This window comes from Alexandromys fortis, unplaced genomic scaffold (genome assembly GCF_014885135.2).
Source record: "Alexandromys fortis isolate MF-2015 unplaced genomic scaffold, M_Fortis_MF-2015_v1.1 scaffold_1, whole genome shotgun sequence".
Taxonomy (NCBI): Eukaryota; Metazoa; Chordata; class Mammalia; order Rodentia; family Cricetidae; genus Alexandromys; species Alexandromys fortis.
The window spans coordinates 32,884,068-32,904,348 of record NW_026067927.1 but is presented as its reverse complement, the minus strand read 5'-3'; the positions used below and the strand labels follow the sequence as shown (position 1 = coordinate 32,904,348).

Below are 20,281 nucleotides of genomic sequence, written 5' to 3'. Positions count from 1 at the left end.
GTGGGCTTTGAATCATTAGCTCCAGAACCAGCATGCCGCCGCCGAGCTTGTTCCCCACTGGCTTTGCTGGTTCAGCAGGCACGGGCTCTTTCCCCAGAAATCTATTAAAAATGTGATATAAAATCACCCCAGACGGTGCGTAAGAGGCCGCTGTGAAACAAGTAAATTCCGTATTGAGTCTGGTTTCCCCACCAGGGATCTCACTAACATGTGCACACGTTTTAGAATCTGGGTGTGTCCCCAAGCCAAAAATACTCCCAGTCTTTCACAGAGCTGGTGGGTTTGGGGACACAGCATTCACCTTTACAGATCAGCACACTCAAATTTGCCTCCTCAGGTTCGCTTCATTAAAGACCTTTAATTATCTGTGGAAGAAGCCACGTGCCCTGACATCCTTGAGTTAGTTTTCAAAACGATACCCTTAGACTCCCGATGAACTTGACATTCTCCTAATTGGCAAACGCTGAGCCTAGGCCTACGACTGACCTGCACGCCATTATCTCTTCCTCTTTGCTTACAAGATCAGAGAGAGGACCAGAAAACTGGGAGAGCCACGCAGCCTGGCTTCACAGCTGCTCTGAAAAGGGGTCGAGTGAGCCATTGGAGGTGGAGGCCGGCGCTGTCAGCTGAGGCTGAGGCAGGAAGATCAAGAGACTGAGGCTAGGCCGAACTCTGGAGCCTTTCTGGATGGCAGAGGAGGGCGTAGAATAGGGAGTTTCTAAATGTGTGGCTTTTTACCAGGGGACAGACTTTCGGCTGTTCTGATGATCTGAAGGGCCTGGCTTCTGCTGAGCAAGCTCTTTAACACTGGCGCACACAACTGTGATGTCACTCTAGATTGGCCGACTTCCGAGGACACAACTGTGTAGACCACATGTCTTAGTCATGGTTACTGTTGCTGTGATGAAACTCCAAAAGCCACTCGTGGAGGAAAGGGTTCCACAGCACTGTTCACCATCCAAAGCTGTGAGGCGGGAACTCACACAGGGCAGGAGCCTGGAGGCGGAGCTGATGCAGAGGCCGTGGAGGGTGCTGCTTACTTACCCCACGGCCTGTGCAGCTTGCTTTCTTATAGAACCCAGGTCACCAGCCCTGGGGTGGCATCACCCACAATGGGCTAGGCCCCTCCCCATTAATCACTAATTTAAAAAATGTCCTACAGGCTTGCCTACAGCCTGATCTTATGGAGATGTTTTCTTACTCGGGGGTCCCTCCTCTGAGATAGCTTTAGCCTGTGTCAAGTTGACGTAAAACTATCCAACCACATTTGCATGGCTGTATCCTGTGTGGAGCTTGGCCAATGGATGGCATTCAGGCTGAGCAAAGATGAGGGCAGGGGCTGTGGAAGCGCCCTTCCTGCCTAGAGCTGGATCCCACCCGTCTTTTAGGTACTGTGTGGTTTGTTCAGTGTGTGTGGTTTCACCTAATCACCTTACAAATAAAGAAACAGGTCCACAAAGGATGGAGGGACCAACTGTCACTTTCATACAGTAAATGAGAATGAGCTGGAACCAGACACACCAGCTGCAGCTGGGGCCTGGGCCTGTATCCTGGGAATAAAGGAGCGGCAGCAGCGCCACCTGCTGGCCATATCTGATAGCACACACAAATGTGGACCAGAGGCGTGAGCGCCCCAGTGGAGGAACCCTACTGCTTCAGTTCCCCACTTCTGCATACCTAATCCCCACCTCTGATGCTCTCTGCCTGGGCCTCTGTGGTGAGCGTGGTTTACCCCAGAAGACCTCTCGCTTAGAGCCCTGCCTCTTCCTGTGCTGTGTTCTGGAACCTTCCAGCTCTAGGCTCTGTAGCCCGTGCTGTAGCCCACACCCATACTAGATGCTCAGGAGATAAATCCTAGAGCCGGGTGTTAGCGGGGGTGAGGCCAAGGCTCCAAGGCTGGAATTAGATGAAGGTCATGGTGTCCAGTGTTCAGAGTCGCCAGAGAAGTGAGAGATGGGGGTGGGGTTCAGGGTTGTAGAGCAGGTCACTGAGGGTGCTAAGGTTGTGGTTTGGGCAAAGCTTAGAGGTGTTGGCATACAAAAGAGTTCCACAATAGCCCGGAATGGAGTATAACAAAGGTTTATTTATTTGGGGATAAACTCAAAGAAAGAGTAGCGATCCTCTGTCCTCTGCGTGCACTGGGAACTGAGTCCCGGAATCCAGAGACCACGCCCAAAGTGGGCCGGTATCTTCAAGGCTATTGGTGATGATTCCTTAGGGCCCAGGTGTGTATATCAGTTTGTCAGAAAGGGTATGTGTCTGGAATAGGATAATGGGGGTGCGGAGCAGTGTTTCAAGATGGGCACCCAGGTTAGGGGTTGGGGCTTCATGATGGGTTGCAGGAGTTTAGGCAGAAGTCAAGCAGGTGTCTGGAAACCCAGAGGTGGGGACTTGAGTGGGGGCTATCTTGGATAAGGGGTGCAGTTGAGAGGGTGGAGAGGATCAAGAACCAAGGGTAGGGGCTTGAGGGTTTGTGTCAGGGATGGGACAGATCAGAGACCAGGTGCCGTGGCTGATCAAAGGCCTCGGGCAGGGGCGGGGCTGCGCTACCGCTCACAGGAGTCTCTTTTCCCGCAGCTGCCTTCACCATGATTGGCACCTCTACACACTTGTCAGACCAGTGCTCACAGTTCGCCATCCCATCCTTCTGCCACTTCGTCTTCCCTCTGTGCGACGCTCGCTCTCGGGTGCCCAAGCCGCGGGAGCTGTGCCGGGATGAGTGCGAGGTCCTGGAGAATGACCTGTGCCGCCAGGAGTACACCATCGCCCGCTCCAACCCGCTCATCCTCATGCGGCTGCAGCTGCCCAAGTGCGAGGCGCTGCCCATGCCCGAGAGCCCTGATGCTGCGAACTGCATGCGCATCGGGATTCCTGCCGAGAGGCTGGGTCGCTGTGAGTGTCCTGAGGGTGCGCGGCTGAGGGTGCAGGACAAAAACAACAACAACAAAAAAAAACACCTCTATGCTTCCCAAGACCCCTATGCCCTACTAAAGCAGGGCCGGGACCACAGCCAGAGCCCACAGTGCAGACAGTCCCAGGACCGCCCTCTAGTGGTTGGGAACTAGCGATTCGGAATTAAGCTGCCCCAGGCTCTTATCTGGGTCCTTCTCCTTGAACCTGGAATTTCCTAAGAGAGTGTGATCTTGGTTCCTACTCCAAGCGATGTTGAGAGCGTTGGGGTGGCAGGGCCAGCCTCCTAGCCTGTTTAATGGTCTCCAGGCTCCTGCACCCCTTAGTCTCCTTAGCCCCAAGGATTTCTTGCTTTGGACAACTTTCAAGAGCTCAGACAGCCCATGTACCCCTAGAGAAGGGAATGGGGGCTGACCAGCTTTCCTAGGTGCCTGTCCTTGGACCGTCTGACCTCAAAGAAGGGGACTGTCCCATCTTCTGAGATCTGATCTGGTGGGGCCTTTCTTTGGGCCCACACAGGGCAGCGGCAGGCTCCCTGTCTCTCCTCCATGACAGCATACCCCGTGTTTCCCCGCCTCCCCCAGTCTGGGGACGTTTAGTCAACTCCATGATCCCTGGCAGGAGAGACAGAGGCCAGTCAGGGTAGATCTAACATGGCTCTGCCAGCATCAGTGAGGAAAGCCATTTCCTTATAGCACTGAAGACTTCAGCGGTGCTTCCAAAACAGATGGGGGGACCCAGGCCTGCGACTTCCTTTCCTGTGGACCCCAGGGATATTTAATATCTGTAGTTCACGTGGGTGGTACAGAAGTGGCAACTCCTTACCAGGGCAGTCAGGTCCTTGACCCAGTGTGGCATAATCCACACCTTGACATTGGGTTTACGCTATGACCCAAGCAAGAGGCTGAAACTCACGTACTCTCTGTGCCTATGACAGTGATAACATCACTAACCTCGCGAAGTTGGATGGAGCCTGAGTTAAGAATTAGACTTGTCTTAGGAGAGCATTTGTAGTAAATACATGTGAAGCTTAACTTGCACATCCCGGGTTCTAGCATGTTCTCACATGTGGATGAGCCAGACTCTCAGCGGGCAGCAGAGGTGGCCGCTGGGGGGGTGCAGGACGAGGCCTGAGACTTGGGTCCATTTTGCTTCTAGAACAAGTGAGCATGGGCTGTTGTTGGTATCAGCATTCTGCCCTGGGCAGCTGGGTGTGGGTGCCTGGCGGGTCTCAGGGCTGGAGCAGCTGCAGTAGGTGTCCTTCCTGCATGTGTCCCTGTTTTACCTTCCATGTCACTGATGGGCTTGGGACTTGGGTTTACTGCTTCTAGTGCTCCTTCTCCAGGTCATGTGTCAAACCCTAAGTCTTTTGGATTTCCTGCAAGGAGGCAGAGTAACTTTGTCGTTCCTTTCTGGAACCCCATCCCCGCACCCCCCCCACCCCCCGAGAGCAGCAGGGCTCTGTCTGCAGGCTGCCCTGCTTACGGGATTGCCAGGGTCCCCGGGTGCTCAGGCCCCTAACTCTCTGCTCCTCTCAGATCACCAGTGCTACAACGGCTCCGGCGCTGACTACAGGGGCATGGCCAGCACCACCAAGTCAGGCCACCAGTGTCAGCCTTGGGCTCAGCAGCACCCTCACAGCCATCACCTGTCCAGCACGGAATTCCCAGAGCTGGGAGGAGGCCACGCCTACTGCCGGAACCCCGGGGGCCAGATGGAAGGCCCGTGGTGCTTTACGCAGAATAAAAACGTACGCATGGAACTGTGTGCCGTACCCCCGTGTAGTATGTATTCTCTCTCTCTATTTTTTTTTTTTAAAAAAATGTTGACTGTTGAGTTTGCTTGTAGTAAGAGTTTGGGGTATTTATTGCCAGGGGACAGCGGGGACCCTCCTGTCCCTTCTTACCATCACTATCATTTGTTTTAAAGAAAATTGAAATACCAGACCATCATAGGATGTTTTAGGATATGAAAAGTCTAAACACTGTGCTGGGCAGCTCTAATCTCACCAACCAGTGGTAACTGCTGTGTGCATTCTAGAACCTTCCTCCCATCAGGTCCCTGTGTGTGTGTGGTCCTGGGACATTCAATTTGACACCTGAGTTCTCTCTTCAGCGTGACTGCCCAGGGTTTTCTAAGCTTGGCAGAAGTAATTCTCTGTACCCCTTGTCCCATTTTCTCAGCTCCCACGTACACAACAGAGTAAGGAGACAGTAGATTTCAGGTCTCAGCATCCCCCAAGGTGTGTCTGTTATGCCATGAATGAGAGATGAACATGCAATTCCTGGTTTAAAACATCAGTTGTTGGAGTTGGAGAAATGGCTCAGAGATTAAGAGCACCCTGGTTCAGTTCCCAGCACCCATATGGCAGCTCACAAGTGTCTGTACCTCCGGTTCCAAGGCATCCAACACCCTCACACAGACACACATGCAGGCAAAACAACAATGCACATAAAAAATAAAAAGTAACCATCAAAAAAAATTTTTAAAAAATCAATAATCAACTATGAGTGCCCCAACCGTCTGAGGAGCCTGGAGCCACCGCCTTTATTGGCACCAGTCTGGGGGGACTGAGCCACACCTCTTAAGCATGTGTTCACTTGAAGGAACGCTCCTTGAGATTGAAAATTCGTGACATTTCCTCCAGGTGAAATCTAGTTCTGAGGGAACGCTATGGCTCTGTAAAACCTTTCTTCTGAGAAATGGGCCCACAAGGCCTGCTGGGGAAAATCCTGACTAGTAGGACTTGAGTATGCAGGGTCTCAGCCATCCGACTCTAGCCGTTGTCCTGGGTTGAGTTTTAGAAAGATGGAGGTCAGGGCTGGAGAGATGGCTCAGCGGTTAAGAGCATTGCCTGCTCTTCCAAAGGTCCTGAGTTCAATTCCCGGCAACCACATGGTGGCTCACAACCATCTGGAATGAGGTCTGGTATCCTCTTCTGGCCTGCAGACACACACACACAGACAGAATATTGTATACATAATAAATAAATAAATATTTTTAAAAAAAGAAAGATGGAGGTTGGGCTTTTGACGATGATTTCCTCAGATCTGGGGAGGGGGGGGTGTTCAGGTAGGAGACATTTTGATAAGCAGCTTTTATTTTGTAATTTGAAAATAAACTAAAAAAATATATAGGTTATTGAACCTGGATTCCTGGGTTACAGAAAGGTCTGCATTCTTGGGACAGAAATGCAAGGGACCTCTTGAAGAGTTGCTGATGAGAGCCAGGTACTGGTAGTGTGTCATGGGAGGCCCCAGGGTGGCCCGGATGGCTTTGCAGGGAATGGGATACGGGTAAAGGGGCCTGTATCTGTCTGTCCAGACAGAGCAAAACAGCTTACTGTGCTCCAGAGCCAGCAGGGAGTATAGACAACATGGTTCTATTTACAGCCATTTCCCGGCTCACCTTAGGAAAGCACACTTTGGGTATGCCAGAAGAGTTAAGTGTAAGTTACCTTGTACGCTCCAGCTGGAGCCACACACACAGAAGTTTGAGCACCGATCCATCAGCAGCAAGGCAGCCTTGGGTGCCAAGCATCTCTATGAATAATGACCTCCTTTTTTTTTTATTTTCCTTTCTTTTCTTTCTTTTTTCTTTAGAGACAGGTTTCTCTGTAGCTTTGGAGCCTCTCCTGGAACTAACTCCCTCTGTAGACCAGGTTGACCTGGAACTCAGAGATCCACCTGCCTCTGTCTCTGAGTGCTGGGATTAAAGGTGTGCTCCACTACCACCTGGCTACCTTCCTATCTTTCTAATACTTTTTCCCCCCTAGTGAGTGTGTGTTGTGTTGGTAATTTTTAAACAAATATAAAACAAATGAGCCCATTGCTGTGTGGGCAGGATGCATGTTTCTTCTCTTGGGGGTGAGGGGGTGGAAACTCCCCCACTGCCTTTAGTTTTGTTTCAGGGGTGAGGGGGGTGGAAACTCCCCCACTGCCTTTACTTTTGTTTCATGGTGCTGTGCATGCACTGTGGTAAAATACTCTTAGCAAAAGCAATTTAGGGTAGAGTGGGTTTTTCCGGCTTCTAATCCCACATCAGTCCATCATTGCAGTGAAGTCGGGCGGCAGGATCTAAAGCCACCAGGCACATCACAGGCAGCAGGAGCAGGGAGGGATCAGTGAGGACATGCCAGGGCTCAGCTCGCCCTCTCCATCATATTCAGTCCAGGATTCCCAGCCCAGGCAATGGTCTTCCCACACCAACTCTCTTAATCAAGAGAGCCCCTTAATCCAGATAGTCTTACAGGGGTTTCTAGAGGCTTGCAGCCCAGGTATCTGGCTGGTGATACAAATCATCACACCTACGCTAAGAATAAAAACAGAATTGGAGTCTGATTTCTCTCCCCTCCCCCCACTCTGGACTTGTGGAACATTCTGGGATCCTTTCTGGGGAAGTTGCTGCATACTTATGCATACACAGGGAAGGGTGTTGTCTGATTTTTGTCTTATTGGATGTCAGTTGTTTCAGAAGACCAGGTGACAAGACTGAGTTTGGGGTACAGTGATTTTTGCTCTTCCCCAAGGTGGCACCAGAGCATGCATCATACACTGAGTGTTCTCTTTCAGACACCACAATCCCTAGAAAGGGTTTGTTTGCTTCCACATGGGAGCTCATTGCTTCCTGGCTAAAGAGCTCACAAGTCTAATGTCATTATTTACAGGCTCAAGGGGGTGGAGAAACTGCATGGTTTCCTAGGCTCTCTGGGGAGCCAGCCTCATGCTCTTGTGTGTGTGTGTGTGTGTGTGTGTGTGCGCGCGCGCGCGCGCGCGTGCGCGCACGCGTTGGGGGGAGGCAGGCTTAGCCTTAATTTCTCAAATCACACCAACTACTCTTGAAATTCAGTGGCTTTAGTCAGAGTGATACTTGGGGATGGGAAGCCATCCAGGGACAGTCAACCCTCTGCCATGCCTTACCCAGTGCTTGTCAGTCCCCACCCAACCTTTCTTGCTATTGTCCTTCGGTCTGTCTCCCTGTGAGCCCCTCTGAACCTTCCTACAAGTCCTTTATATAGAAGATGAAACTCTTCCTTGGGGCAAAGTGAAGAGGAAAATCAGAAGGTCTTCCTTGTTTATTGGCCCAGATTGTCTGTCTAGAATTCTTTTTCCCTGTTGCGTATTGTAACGAGGACAAGGTCTCGGGACACCTCTTTGCTCTTTTTCCTTATACTTTTCTTTACAGCAACCACATCTGTAATTGTTAGGTTACAGGTGTCATCATTGTTCAAATATATCCAGATGTTAAGTAGGGGAAAGGTTATCAAGGACAATGAACTGTGGAGCCCTGGGTAAAAATGAAAGAGAAAGCCAAGTCCCAGCACTCAGCAGGCAGAGGTAGGCAGATCTCTGTGAGTTCGAAGCCAGCCTGGTCTACAAGCAAGAGCCAGTTCTAGGATAGGCTCCAAAGGTACAGAGAAATCATGTCTCTAAAAACCAAAAAAAAAGAAGAAGAAGAAGAAGAAGAAGAAGAAGAAGAAGAAGAAGAAGAAGAAGAAGAAGAAGAAGAAGAAGAAGAAGAAGAAGAAGAAGAAGAAGAAGAAGAAGAAGAAGAAGGAAAAAGAAGAAGAAGAAAGAAAGCAGAATATTGAAATAGCCAGTCATATTTGAATACTTTACTTAGTGGTGGGAGGGTTGGGGTGGGGAGCTTATAGCTGAAAAGGTGGTGTCTTTTGAAAACTGATGGCCTCCCCACTGTGGTCCCCAGGTCCTCGAGACGGCAGCAAGATGGGGATCCTGTACATCCTGGTGCCCAGCATTGCCATCCCCCTGGTCATCGCTTGCCTCTTCTTCCTCGTGTGCATGTGCCGCAACAAACAGAAGGCTTCGGCCTCCACTCCACAGCGTCGGCAGCTGATGGCCTCGCCCAGCCAGGACATGGAAATGCCTCTCATCAACCAGCACAAACAGGTCCTCTGGCCAGTATCCTAGTGAAGCAGCTCTTGCCCAGCCAGGCTTGCTCTGACAGGGCCCAGCACAAGCATGGGCTGTCAGCTGACCGGCATACAGGCCCTTAAGTGTGGCCTGGTCCGAGCTCAGGGATGGGGGTACCTGTAATGCCGGGCTCTGAATTTCCTCCGAGCTGAGGAGCCCTAGGTAAAAAGGAAAGAGCAGAACCCAGGAACAGCCCACCATACCTGAATCCTTTACCTGGGGGTGGGTAGCTTAGAGTAGAAAGTGGTTGTAGTTTCGGCAGCTGCCTCTCTGAACTAGATGGGAACGTACAGGTCCATAGAATTCAGCACCTCAGACTGTGGCCCTACCCCTCCACCTGCCCCAGGACCTCCCAGCCCAGAGAGCTACCCTAGTTTTGCCCTCAGGGTGATGCTGAAAAGGAGAATTCAGACTGCTCCACCATTTGAGGATTACCACAGCATTTTTGAGAGTGGGGATCCTTTTCTCTTGCTTTGTTTTTCAGGGAAAATTGCCAGCCCTTTAATCAGAAGGGATGGAACCCCTGAATGACTGGCCCCACTCTGAGTGGTGTAGATGCCAGGGAGGGGAGTGGAGACGCTGAAATATGGCAGGTGATGGCCTCACCAGGCCTCATGTGTGCGTACTTAACTCATGACTGACCTTGAGAACAGTGTTCTCACTCAGGTGACTTTGAAGGGGTTCTTGAGGTGCCGGGGACAGAGCTGGCTCATTGAGCCCTTCAGTCAAGGATTCCTGGACTCTTGCTGTGGTTTGGGGTTGGCATTTGAGGAAGAGACGGGACGTTAACTGGAGTGTGGCTGCTCAAGGCCTCGAGTCTGCAGGTAGTTCACCCAGGAGTAGGCAGGGCGGAGAGAGAGGCAGGGTCCGTGTCCCTGGGTATGTCACTTCTACCCAAAGAATATCATCTAGTGCATAGGAAAGCCTGAGACTGACGTGGAGGTGGGCTTAGTGCCAGGCCCTGAACTGAACAAATCCCCATAGGCTCAAAGCTATGAGCCTACGGGAGAAATAGCATCTTTCTGTGATGTGGGCATGCTGGGAGAGGTCTGACAAACACCTCTTTAGGGTCCCTGGGTGACTCTGGAAAAGTGTGCTCCAGGCTCAGCTTTGAGTGTGAACTGATGTGTACTTATATGTGCACAAGGTGTTGGCGAGGGTTTGATCACAATTGGAGAGACCTAACTTGTAGCTGGGTTAAGACCCGGGAGGGTTTCAGATGGAGGTGTCCTCATAGCATCGAAGCTGTACTTAGGGTGTTAAAGGGCTGTGGGACAGACAGGACCAGCAAGGCCATTTCAACAATGGTGATCCCAGCCGCTCTGCTTTGGTATTACATTGACAGTTATGTTTGACTTTTCTTCTTGGCAGGCCAAACTCAAGGAGATCAGTTTGTCCACAGTGAGGTTCATGGAGGAGCTCGGTGAAGACCGGTTTGGGAAGGTCTACAAAGGCCACCTGTTTGGACCCGCCCCAGGAGAGCCAACCCAAGCCGTGGCCATCAAGACACTGAAAGACAAGGCAGAGGGTCCCCTGCGGGAGGAGTTCCGACAGGAGGCCATGCTACGGGCACGGCTGCAGCACCCCAACATCGTCTGCCTGCTAGGCGTGGTGACCAAGGACCAACCCTTGAGCATGATCTTCAGTTACTGCTCACACGGTGACCTCCACGAGTTCCTGGTCATGCGCTCACCACACTCCGACGTGGGCAGCACCGACGATGACCGCACAGTGAAGTCGGCGCTGGAGCCCCCCGACTTTGTGCACGTGGTGGCACAGATTGCGGCGGGGATGGAGTTTCTGTCCAGCCACCATGTGGTCCACAAAGACCTGGCCACCCGCAATGTGCTGGTGTATGACAAGCTGAACGTGAGGATCTCAGACTTGGGCCTCTTCCGTGAGGTGTACTCTGCTGATTACTACAAACTCATGGGCAATTCGCTGCTGCCCATCCGCTGGATGTCACCGGAGGCCATCATGTACGGCAAGTTCTCCGTTGACTCTGATATCTGGTCCTATGGTGTGGTTCTCTGGGAGGTCTTCAGCTATGGCCTGCAGCCCTACTGCGGGTACTCCAACCAGGACGTGGTGGATATGATCCGCAGCCGGCAGGTACTGCCCTGCCCGGATGACTGCCCCGCCTGGGTCTATGCCCTCATGATTGAATGCTGGAATGAGTTCCCCAGCCGGAGGCCCCGATTTAAGGACATCCACAGCCGGCTCCGGGCCTGGGGCAACCTATCCAACTACAATAGCTCAGCACAGACTTCGGGAGCCAGCAACACCACGCAGACCAGCTCCCTGAGCACCAGCCCTGTCAGCAATGTGAGTAATGCCCGCTACATGGCACCCAAGCAGAAGGCCCAGCCCTTCCCACAGCCTCAGTTCATTCCCATGAAGGGTCAGATCAGACCCTTGGTGCCCCCAGCACAGCTGTATATCCCAGTCAATGGCTACCAGCCAGTACCAGCCTATGGGGCCTACCTGCCCAACTTCTACCCAGTCCAAATCCCCATGCAGATGGCCCCACAGCAGGTGCCCCCCCAGATGGTCCCCAAGCCGAGCTCACACCACAGTGGCAGCGGCTCCACCAGCACAGGCTACGTCACCACAGCGCCATCCAACACATCTGTGGCAGACAGGGCGGCCCTGCTCGCAGAGGGCACCGAGGATGCTCAGAACATCCCCGAAGATGCGGTCCAGGGTCCTGTGCAGGAAGCAGCAGAGGAGGAGGAGGGCTCTGTCCCAGAGACTGAGCTCCTGGGAGACAGCGACACTCTCCAGGTGAACGAGGCCCATGTCCAGCTTGAAGCCTGAGGAGGATTCAGGGCCTGGAGCACCAGGATAAAAGTCCCTGATGTGGCCACATGGGGACCTCAGAATGGCTCTGAGAAGTCACAAACAGCGGCCCATCCCCAGAGCCCAGGACTGACAGGTTGGTTTGAGCCTGCCCACCTGAGACTGTGAGAAATCCTACACTCTCTCCTGCACTCTGTGCCCTTAAAATTGCCACTGTGGCTCTGGCGGCTGGAGGGCATTTCAGACAGCAGGGGTCCATGTTCAGAAACAGGACAGGGAGACCCCCACCATCTGCTTTATCCTGGTGGTGGTGAGGTAAGGATGTTGTGCAAAGAGAAATGGGCTACGCCTTCACACCCTGTTCTTGGGGCTGAGGATCCAGAAACCTGGGGAAACAGGGCTGCAGAAGGCAACAGAGAGGCGCCTCCTGCTGGCTGAGGGTGGAGGGAGCATTTTCCTCTCTCCTGCCCTGCACACTGCCGTCCATGTTCTTTCTAACAGCCAAAGTCCAGCAGAAGCAGGATGCTGCCACCTGCTGGGGTCCAGGGATAAAGGAGCTTCTGAAAACAGTTGGGAGTGCCTTGTATTCAAGAAAAAATGTGCCTTTACAGAAACCAACATGATTTTGTATTTTTGTGAAGGGTTTTAATTATACTGCGTATGTATTTTGCCTACTTTTCTGGAATTTAAGGGAAAATGTTTCCTGGGTTTAGAATGTTCAAAGGGAAGCAACATTGTACAGAAAACAGTATTGTTATTATTTTTTTTTAAAGAACCATGTGCAGACCTTAAATGTAATTTATATGGTTTTCTGTGTGCAGTTTTCACGGAAGTGTTTTGATCCTAAATAATGGCTTAGTAATTTAACTGTGCGTATTATCTCTGGGATGTCCTCACGTTAGGGTGGTGTCTGGCTTCATTCTGCTACCCGTGAGTGAGGTCCTTTCACTTCAGAGTTCATATTCCCATGGGCCATGGGCCACCTGTCTGGCGCATGGTGTCAGTTCCTTTCGTAGGCTCATGCCTGCTGTACCCAATAAATGAATGTTTGTTTGGCACTTCTGCAGGCTGGAAGGACATTGGGTTGAAGCAGGCACCTGCCGGATGAGGGAGCGCTTGGGTAGGATTTAGGCTGAGCCTTTCCATGGGTGTGCAGTTTTGCGAGGGCCAGCGACTCCATGAGAATGAAGCAAGAGTATGGAAAAATGACAGAGATGAATTCTCATTGCGTTTTTCCTCCTTCATGGGAGACGGGCATGGGGAGGCAGAAGAGGCAAGGGTGCCCTTGCGAGGATAGTCAAATCCTTACCCCCCCCCCCACAAGTCCTGTTTTCCCCCTCACTCTGCTCTCCCGGTACAACCCTGCTCAAGTCCATCAGACACCGTGAGCTGTAATGTGCCCGGATGTCAGCCTGGATGCTTCCCTGGGGGAAAGAAGGAATGGACTGGGCTACGGATGAGGAGCCAGCTCCAGGGCCCCTCTCAGCCAGTGTGGCCAGGCTGTCTGGAATGGATATCAAAGGGTCTGAAGCTGCCTTTCAGAGGATAGTGACATCTCCTGAAAGAGGAACTTAGCTTCATCTCTAACTTGTACACCTGGTGGTTTAACTGTTCTGTGGACACCCAAGGGTGAAAATGGGAAATGGCTTTTTGCGCTTCTTGGTAAGCAGGGAAGCCACTTCAGCCGACCGTAACTGGCCACCAGGTACTAACGGTCTCCACTGCCGGCGCCTTGGGGACATGGAAGCAGAAGTTCTGTGGAAACGTTGGGAGGTATTTCTGTCACAGCGAGGGAGGTGTGTTTGGGGATTTTACGAAGGTTAAATATAAAATGTTCATTTCCCCCTCGTTCTAATCATAAACTCAGGGTGAAACTTGAGGAAGGCAACCAACCTTTGAAAGTTCCTGTGGCTGAGCAAGAGTGGGTTTAGTTGGAATGTTCTAGAACCAGGAACTATAGCGATAGGTCGCTCAGTTCAGGAGATGCCACTGGTGGGTAACTGTTCTGCCTGTGTTTGCACAAGAGTGATGCTCTCGCAGCTACAGAACAACACCTGCACAGAACTGAATTCCAGGTGAGCCTTACAGAACCATGTGCACTTTTTACACACCTTACCTTTCTGAATGAACCGCCATTATTGAAGCAGTCTGTCCAAGCACTGGATACATTTTTCTGTACTGGTTTAAGGTGTGTGACTACTGTACACGACAATGTCACTTACCTGCAGCCATCTTGTTCTCTATGAGACCCTGCTTCTGCCTCACTTTGAAAATAGCTCACCAAACACTGCAGTGTTGGTAGCCACCTGGGGACAGTTTGTAGGCTTACCTGTGCCTCAGACAGACCTTTTGAAAAGTATCAGTCCCTTGTGGCTGTGTATAAGAACTCACATTTAATATTTAAAGTCTTTCTGAAGCCAGATACAAAGGCAAGGAGATTAAGGAAAAAGGATGATCTGAATGAAGCCCTGGCATTTGGGACTAGCCTGGGCAAAGTAAAGAGGCCAGCATCTCAACAAACCCAATGTTCAGGTGAGTTTTTAAGTGGGTGTGTGGGAGGTTGGGGTGCCATCAAGGCCAGTGACCTCCATTGGTGTGCCTATACTTCCAACCTGACTCTGTGCTTTCTGAGGGTCACCTCCATCCCAAAAACTCTCTCCCTTCATCATTCCCCATGGCACCCGAGACTTGAGTGTCTGAAGTTAGAGGATCAGTCCTCTGTGTGGGACACTGAAAACGAAAGAGCAATGCTTGTCTCGGGAGAAAAGTCTGCATTTAGCATTTTCTGGCGCTGCCTATAAACAACCCAAACCAAATGTTGAAGCCAGACATCAACATTCAGGCCAGGAGAGTCTGAATGCCACTGCACTGTCCCTTGGTCATTGAGTCACAGATGTGTTTCCAGTATCCAGAGATGTGACAGGGCACTGAGTTTCTCAGACCTCCCTCCGCACCTTTTCATAAAACTCTTGTGTGGGGTCTTCCCAGAGTTTCTTTAGGCACAAGTAAGTAAATCGTTAATATAGTCGTATGTTTATTTCTTTTCTGTGGTAATGTTTCCCATAAATTCTTTTCTGCGTTTTTCTTCACTGAGCAGTGAGTCTCCCCCATGGCCAAGGGTCTGGGGTTGAAGTGACTCTTGGTTGGCTCGACCCATTGCCCACTTGGATGGCTTCCCTCTGTGGCTGTCATAAACAGTATTGCTATGAAGAGCCTGTGCCTGCCTCCTGCAGACGTCTGAGGCTGTGGGGATAGTCCTGGGATTGCCCTCACTTGTGAAAAGTGGGCGCTGTCTGTGGGCCAGGCAATTCAGTATTGTGTGAGTACCCAGAGTACTTAATCCTCCCGACTTGGGATGGGACTCAGCCTGCAGGCAGACGTGCCCCGACCAGAAGTATGAGGGCGTGAATGTACCTGGAGATGCCTGTACTCTCGGCCTGAGTATATGTCATGGTATAGGAAGTCAGGCCAAATAAGCAGGCTGCCTTTGTTCTGTTATTCTTCTCATGGGCTGAGTTTTGGTGAGAAATTTAATCCCACCAAAAAAAAAAATAATTGTTAAATAAGTTTAAAATCAGCCTTTGGGCATTGCAAGGCTCTAGCAGCATCTGGGAGAATTCAGAGAGGATCAGGGAAGACATGATCATTTCTTTGAAACCTCAGAAGACAACAATAAGTTGCTCACTTGGGTGGCTTCCCTCTGTGACTGTCCTAATCTGTGTTGCTGCGGAGAACCTGTGCCTGCCTCACCTCACCTCAACCCCAGCCCCTAAGGGGTTCAGAGCTCCTGGCCATGGGCAAGACTCACTGCTCAGTGTGCCAGCACAGGGGGCAAGAAAAGAATTTATGGGCGAAATTACCAAAGAAAAGAAACGTAAGAGTATATCAACCATTTACTCATCCCTTCCCCTGGATGGCCCAAGCCTGTCCATTTCCTGTGTCTGTTCAGTTAAAGTTGTCAGGGTCAACGGGGCACCTTCTTGTATGATGCTCTGCAGGTCTAGATGGAAGGACAGCATCTGGGAAGGAAATGACACCCACATTGATAGAGAGAATCCAGAACAGGGAGAGCGATCCACTTCCCCCACAGGCTTTGGCTGCCCATGTATCCCCCCACCGCATGTGTGTCTTCTCCATATGGCCTAGTCCTAGCTTCTCCCTGTCACTTGCAGGTTATGTTCACCGCCGTCCACAGCCAGCAGCAGCTCCTCCATCCTTGTCACTTCACCTCTGCGGGCCATGAACAAACTTCAGTGTTTAATGTAGATTTTTCCTTCCTAGGCTTGGCTGGTACGTGTCTTGAGAACTGTTCTTTGTGCTTTATTACTGTCCCAGTGGGCTATATAACTTAATCCTCCTGCCTCGGCTTCTCAAGTGCTGGTATCGCATTGGGGACTACCATGCCTGACTCTACTGAGTTTTAAAAACTATTCTCTCCTTAGCATGGTGGGGTCTTCACTATGAACCACACCAGAGCTGCCTCTTTGGAAGAAAGCCAGCCTAATCTACTAGGAATGCAGAGCAATAGGATTTTGTTAAGAAAAATCCATCAGTCATTTCAGAGAGGTAACCTAACTCAAATTAGGCTATAGACGTCAAGAGGCCAACATGGTTTGCCTGCAATAACCCCTACCATCCTTCTTGCTATCTGGCTCCTATCTGGAGCTGGACCAATCTCTTCCCATAAATAATGCAGAGGCAGACTCATCGGGGCTCTGGGTTAGCCGGCACCTGATTTTACAGGGTGGGAGAAGCCAGGTACTCCGCCTCACGGAAAAGTCTCAGGTTCTATTAAGGATACATTTCTCTAACCAAGGGATACTGGTAGCATCATTTAATAAGACATGTTTCTGGGCCCCAGAATAGGATCTTCTTGTGTTCAGGGCTCACCATCCTCTGTGGATGGAGCCATCATGAACTCTTCATTTTTAACAGATTTGCTGTGCTGAAGTTTACTTCCAAAGCCTCCCCCGTTGCTAGTGCACAACTCGTTAACTATCAGTAAATGTGCAAAGGGCGTGGCCTTCGCCACCATCCCATTTTAGAGCGTTTCTGTCTACTTGTCTCCAATCTTAGGGGTTGTCTGCTGAGCATTTTCTGTCAATGGAATTCCCGGGGAAGCGGTATTTTCGCTTCTGTGTTCTTCCACTTAGCAATTTGTTTTTCAACTCCCACGCTGTCCAGGTATCAGAAGTTCCTTTTATCGCTGCAAAGTGCTCTGTTGTTTGAGTAGCACCCTGCCCTTTCTGTGTATAGTCGTCCTAGGTGATTGTGTTTCTCTAGTTGGGGCTGGAGACAAGAGCACTGGCTGCTATTCCAGAGGACCCAGGTTTGGTTCCCAGAAGCTCACAACCATCCTTAGCTCAGTTCCAGAGGATGCATCTCCCTCTCTGACCGTTGCAGGCACTGTACATGATACACAGACATACTTGCAGGCAAAACACTCCTACGCATAAAAATAAGCAAAATGTTTTAAAACCAATGCTGCTGTGAACACGAGCATGTTCACGGATGGGCGTAAGTTTCTGTCTGTCAAAAGATAAAATTATGACAAGTTTACTATAAATGTTCAAATTTCACTTCAGTGTGGGCAACAACTCATTGTGTAAATTAGGAAGAGTTTCCTGATGCGCTACACAGAGGAAGTTGGCTTCTTGGGCAGAAAAGAGATTGAAGTCTTCAGAAATAGAACGAAAAAGGACCGCTTCCTTTCAGACTCGCTTTCCGCACGAAGATGGAAGCCATGAGAGTTAAGTCCCTGGGTTCTGGCTTCTTGATGAATGAGGGGCTTTAGCAGCAAATCAGTTTCAGCTGGGTCCATTGAACATCGCAGAGAAGCCCAAGCCAGCCCAATAAATGCCTGTAAGCTTTATATAAGAAACGTCTCTCAGGTGGGCATCCTAGTGCAGGAATTGCTGAGTTATATATAAAGGATTGATCTTTACAGGAAACTTACAAACTACTTTCCAGAGCAAGGAAGGGTGGTTTGTTTTCTCACATCCTCGCTGGCATTTGCAGTCACCCACTGAAACCTGTGTAGCTGTTTTTATGGATGCAGAGTGGAAACCGGCCACTTTAAAGAGTCTTGAGGCGGGCTGGAGAGATGAGTCGGTGGTTTGGAGCGCTTGCTGCTCTTTCAGAGGACCCGAATTCAACTCCCAGCTCACACATCAGGCAGCTCACAACCTCAGAACTACCTATAACTCCAGCTCCAAGGGATCAGATGCTCTCTTCTGAGGGTAACACACACACACACACACACACACACACACATATACACTTTAACAAATACATGTTTGTCAAAACATAAGGAAAAATTGATTAGGGTTTCCAGATCGAGAGTGATAGTTCATAATGGCAGGGGAGGCAGGGCAGTGAGCAGCTGGAGCTTGAAGCTGAGAGACCACTTTTCCATCTGTAAACAGGAGGTGGGGGGAGATGGTAAACCTGCAAAGCCTTCCCCCAGTGACCGCCTTTTTCTAGCAAGGTTCCACCTCCTAGAGCTGTCTAGTTCTCTAGTTTATTTTTCTATTGCTGTGAAGAGATGCACAAAAGGCAACTTACAAAAGAAAGCATTTAACTGGGGCTGGCTTACAGTTTCAGAAGATTAGTCCTTGATAATCATGGCAGGAAGCGTGGCGACAGGCAGGCAGGCATGCAGGCATGACGCTGGAGGAGTAACTGAGCTGAACATCCTGACCCACAGTTGGGCTGCCATTATGTCCACATTTCATTGCAGCCGGGGCATCTACCTGACAAGATGTCGGGGCTTGGCTTGGCATCTAAATGGAGCTCCAGAATGCTGGATGAACAACTGGCAAGATCCCAAGAGCCCCACTGATAACAGGTGGATAATTTGCAGCTTATTCATATCGTGGCAGTGTCTACACCACAGCCATTAAAGCGAGTGAGCTGGATTCCAGAATACTAAGACGAATTAATATCACCGCTGTGAATGCTGACAGAGAAAGCTATTTACAGACAGCATGAAATGCCATGCGCCTTAGACAAAGTGAAATACCGGAACACGTTCACAGCGTGTCCCAGGAATGCGTTCACACCGCAAAAGAAGGAGCCCTCCAGTGGTCCCACCCACGAGGAGTTGCCTTTCCTGGAGGGGAGGGAGAGGGAAAAGGGGAAGGAATTCTACAGCTTCCAGTTGATTTTTCTTTAGAGTAATTAAGTTCTAAATGTATATGCTAAAAGTCGGGTGTGTTGAATCTGGTGAATACTGTAACAGTAATGCGGAATTTGGGGATGCTCTTCAGTAGAGATATTTTGAATTTAAAAAGTAATAGTGAACCATTGCTCTCCACTTTTTTTTTTTTTTTTTTTTTTTTTTTTTTTTTTTTTTTTTTTGAGACAGGGCTGTTGGATCAGTTTGTACCAGGCTCTTTGTAATCACAAATTCCAAGGATCCAAATGGGAGGAACCCACCCTGGCCAATGGACTACTGTGACCAGTGGCAAGGCTGTGATTGGTCCACAGCCTGAGACCTTTGGACTGATAAGTTCAAAATGAACAGCTGTGATTGGCCAAACATGCGGCTTCATTTGGCCCAAACACTCCTGCTCAGACCCACACAAAGAAGATGCTCCCCTGGGCCTCCTGTCTGGGCACTTCGTGTCAGGTCAAACCCCTCCCCCTGCTACCTTCCATAGCGCATGCTGAGCCAGTAACCAGCAGAGGAATCCAGGTGTCGGTCCCTCTTCCCAACCCCGAAGTTCTGGGGTTATAGATATGCAAGTCTCAACAGGCTTTTATGTGGGTGCTGAGGATCCAGACTCAGGTCCTGGTGCCTGTAAAATAGACACCTTACCCACTGAGACATCAGCCCTAGCCCTGCCTTTGATCCTACCTAGCAATCCCATCCACCTGGGTACCACCCTCCCAGGAGGAGGATGCACCTGTCCATCTGAGTGATCCTAATGGAACCTGAACATTAGCAGGTTCCCTGCTCCTGCACATCCCTCGAGTGCCAGACTCCCAGATTTTGTCCCAATAGAGGCAAGGATGCTGAGGCTGGGCTGAGACCCATTATCACAGGGGCCTGGGGCAGGTGTGGTCGTCTAAGGGTACTTCTGAGTTCAGTCCGTAAGATTCCGTAGATGGAACTGTATGTCCTGGAAGACCCACTCACACTGGAAAGTGAGGTGACAGCTGAAGGGGAAGGGCCACTGGCAGGAGATGACAGAGATGAGGTGAGGGACGCAAAAGTAGCCCCAGAGTGAAAGTCGTGGAGATCATGAAGGCCCCGACCAGGGGCAGATGAACAGGGAAGGGAGACACTCCAACCATAGAGAGAGAAAGAACAAAAATGTGGGATGCTATTAGGACAGACAAACAGCTCATAGAATTGAGAGGGAAAATTCAAGGAGTCCCCAAAAGTGGAAGCCCAGCTGAAAACTTGGGCACTTTTCACAGTGATGGGGAGCTGGCTAATGTGCTCAGGCGCTGTAGTGAGCAGGTCTAAGAATGCCTCTCCCTTCATGTTAAAACAGCTTTAGTAGGTAGGTCAGAGGAGCCATGCTTTGAGAGTTTAGAGTTTATGGGCAGGAAGGAGAGGCAGACCATTTCTACACGGAACACATTTAAACACACACACACTTGTATAAACACATTTTATAGTAAACTATATA

General features: G+C 50.4%; 2 protein-coding genes across 3 annotated transcripts in view; one reads left to right on the top strand and one right to left on the bottom strand.

The window, feature by feature from the left end:
* Ror2 (receptor tyrosine kinase like orphan receptor 2) overlaps nucleotides 1-12,700 on the top strand; it is a 170,896-nt gene extending 158,196 nt beyond the window's left edge. The window contains exons 6-9 of one of the 2 annotated variants that reach the window (XR_007592014.1): nucleotides 2,578-2,892; nucleotides 4,449-4,660; nucleotides 8,617-8,819; nucleotides 10,215-10,359. Coding sequence is in view for 1 of the 2 variants with exons in the window: in XM_050143866.1 (XP_049999823.1) it covers nucleotides 2,578-2,892; nucleotides 4,449-4,694; nucleotides 8,617-8,819; nucleotides 10,215-11,660 (2,210 nt within the window). In the remaining variant the exon portion in view is untranslated. Of the gene's footprint in view, nucleotides 1-2,577; nucleotides 2,893-4,448; nucleotides 4,695-8,616; nucleotides 8,820-10,214 lie in introns of both variants that reach the window. The other variant, XM_050143866.1, reaches the window with a different exon arrangement.
* The window catches only part of Sfxn1 (sideroflexin 1), a 1,040,418-nt gene that overhangs the window by 820,137 nt on the left and 200,000 nt on the right, over nucleotides 1-20,281 (bottom strand). The window lies entirely within an intron of this gene.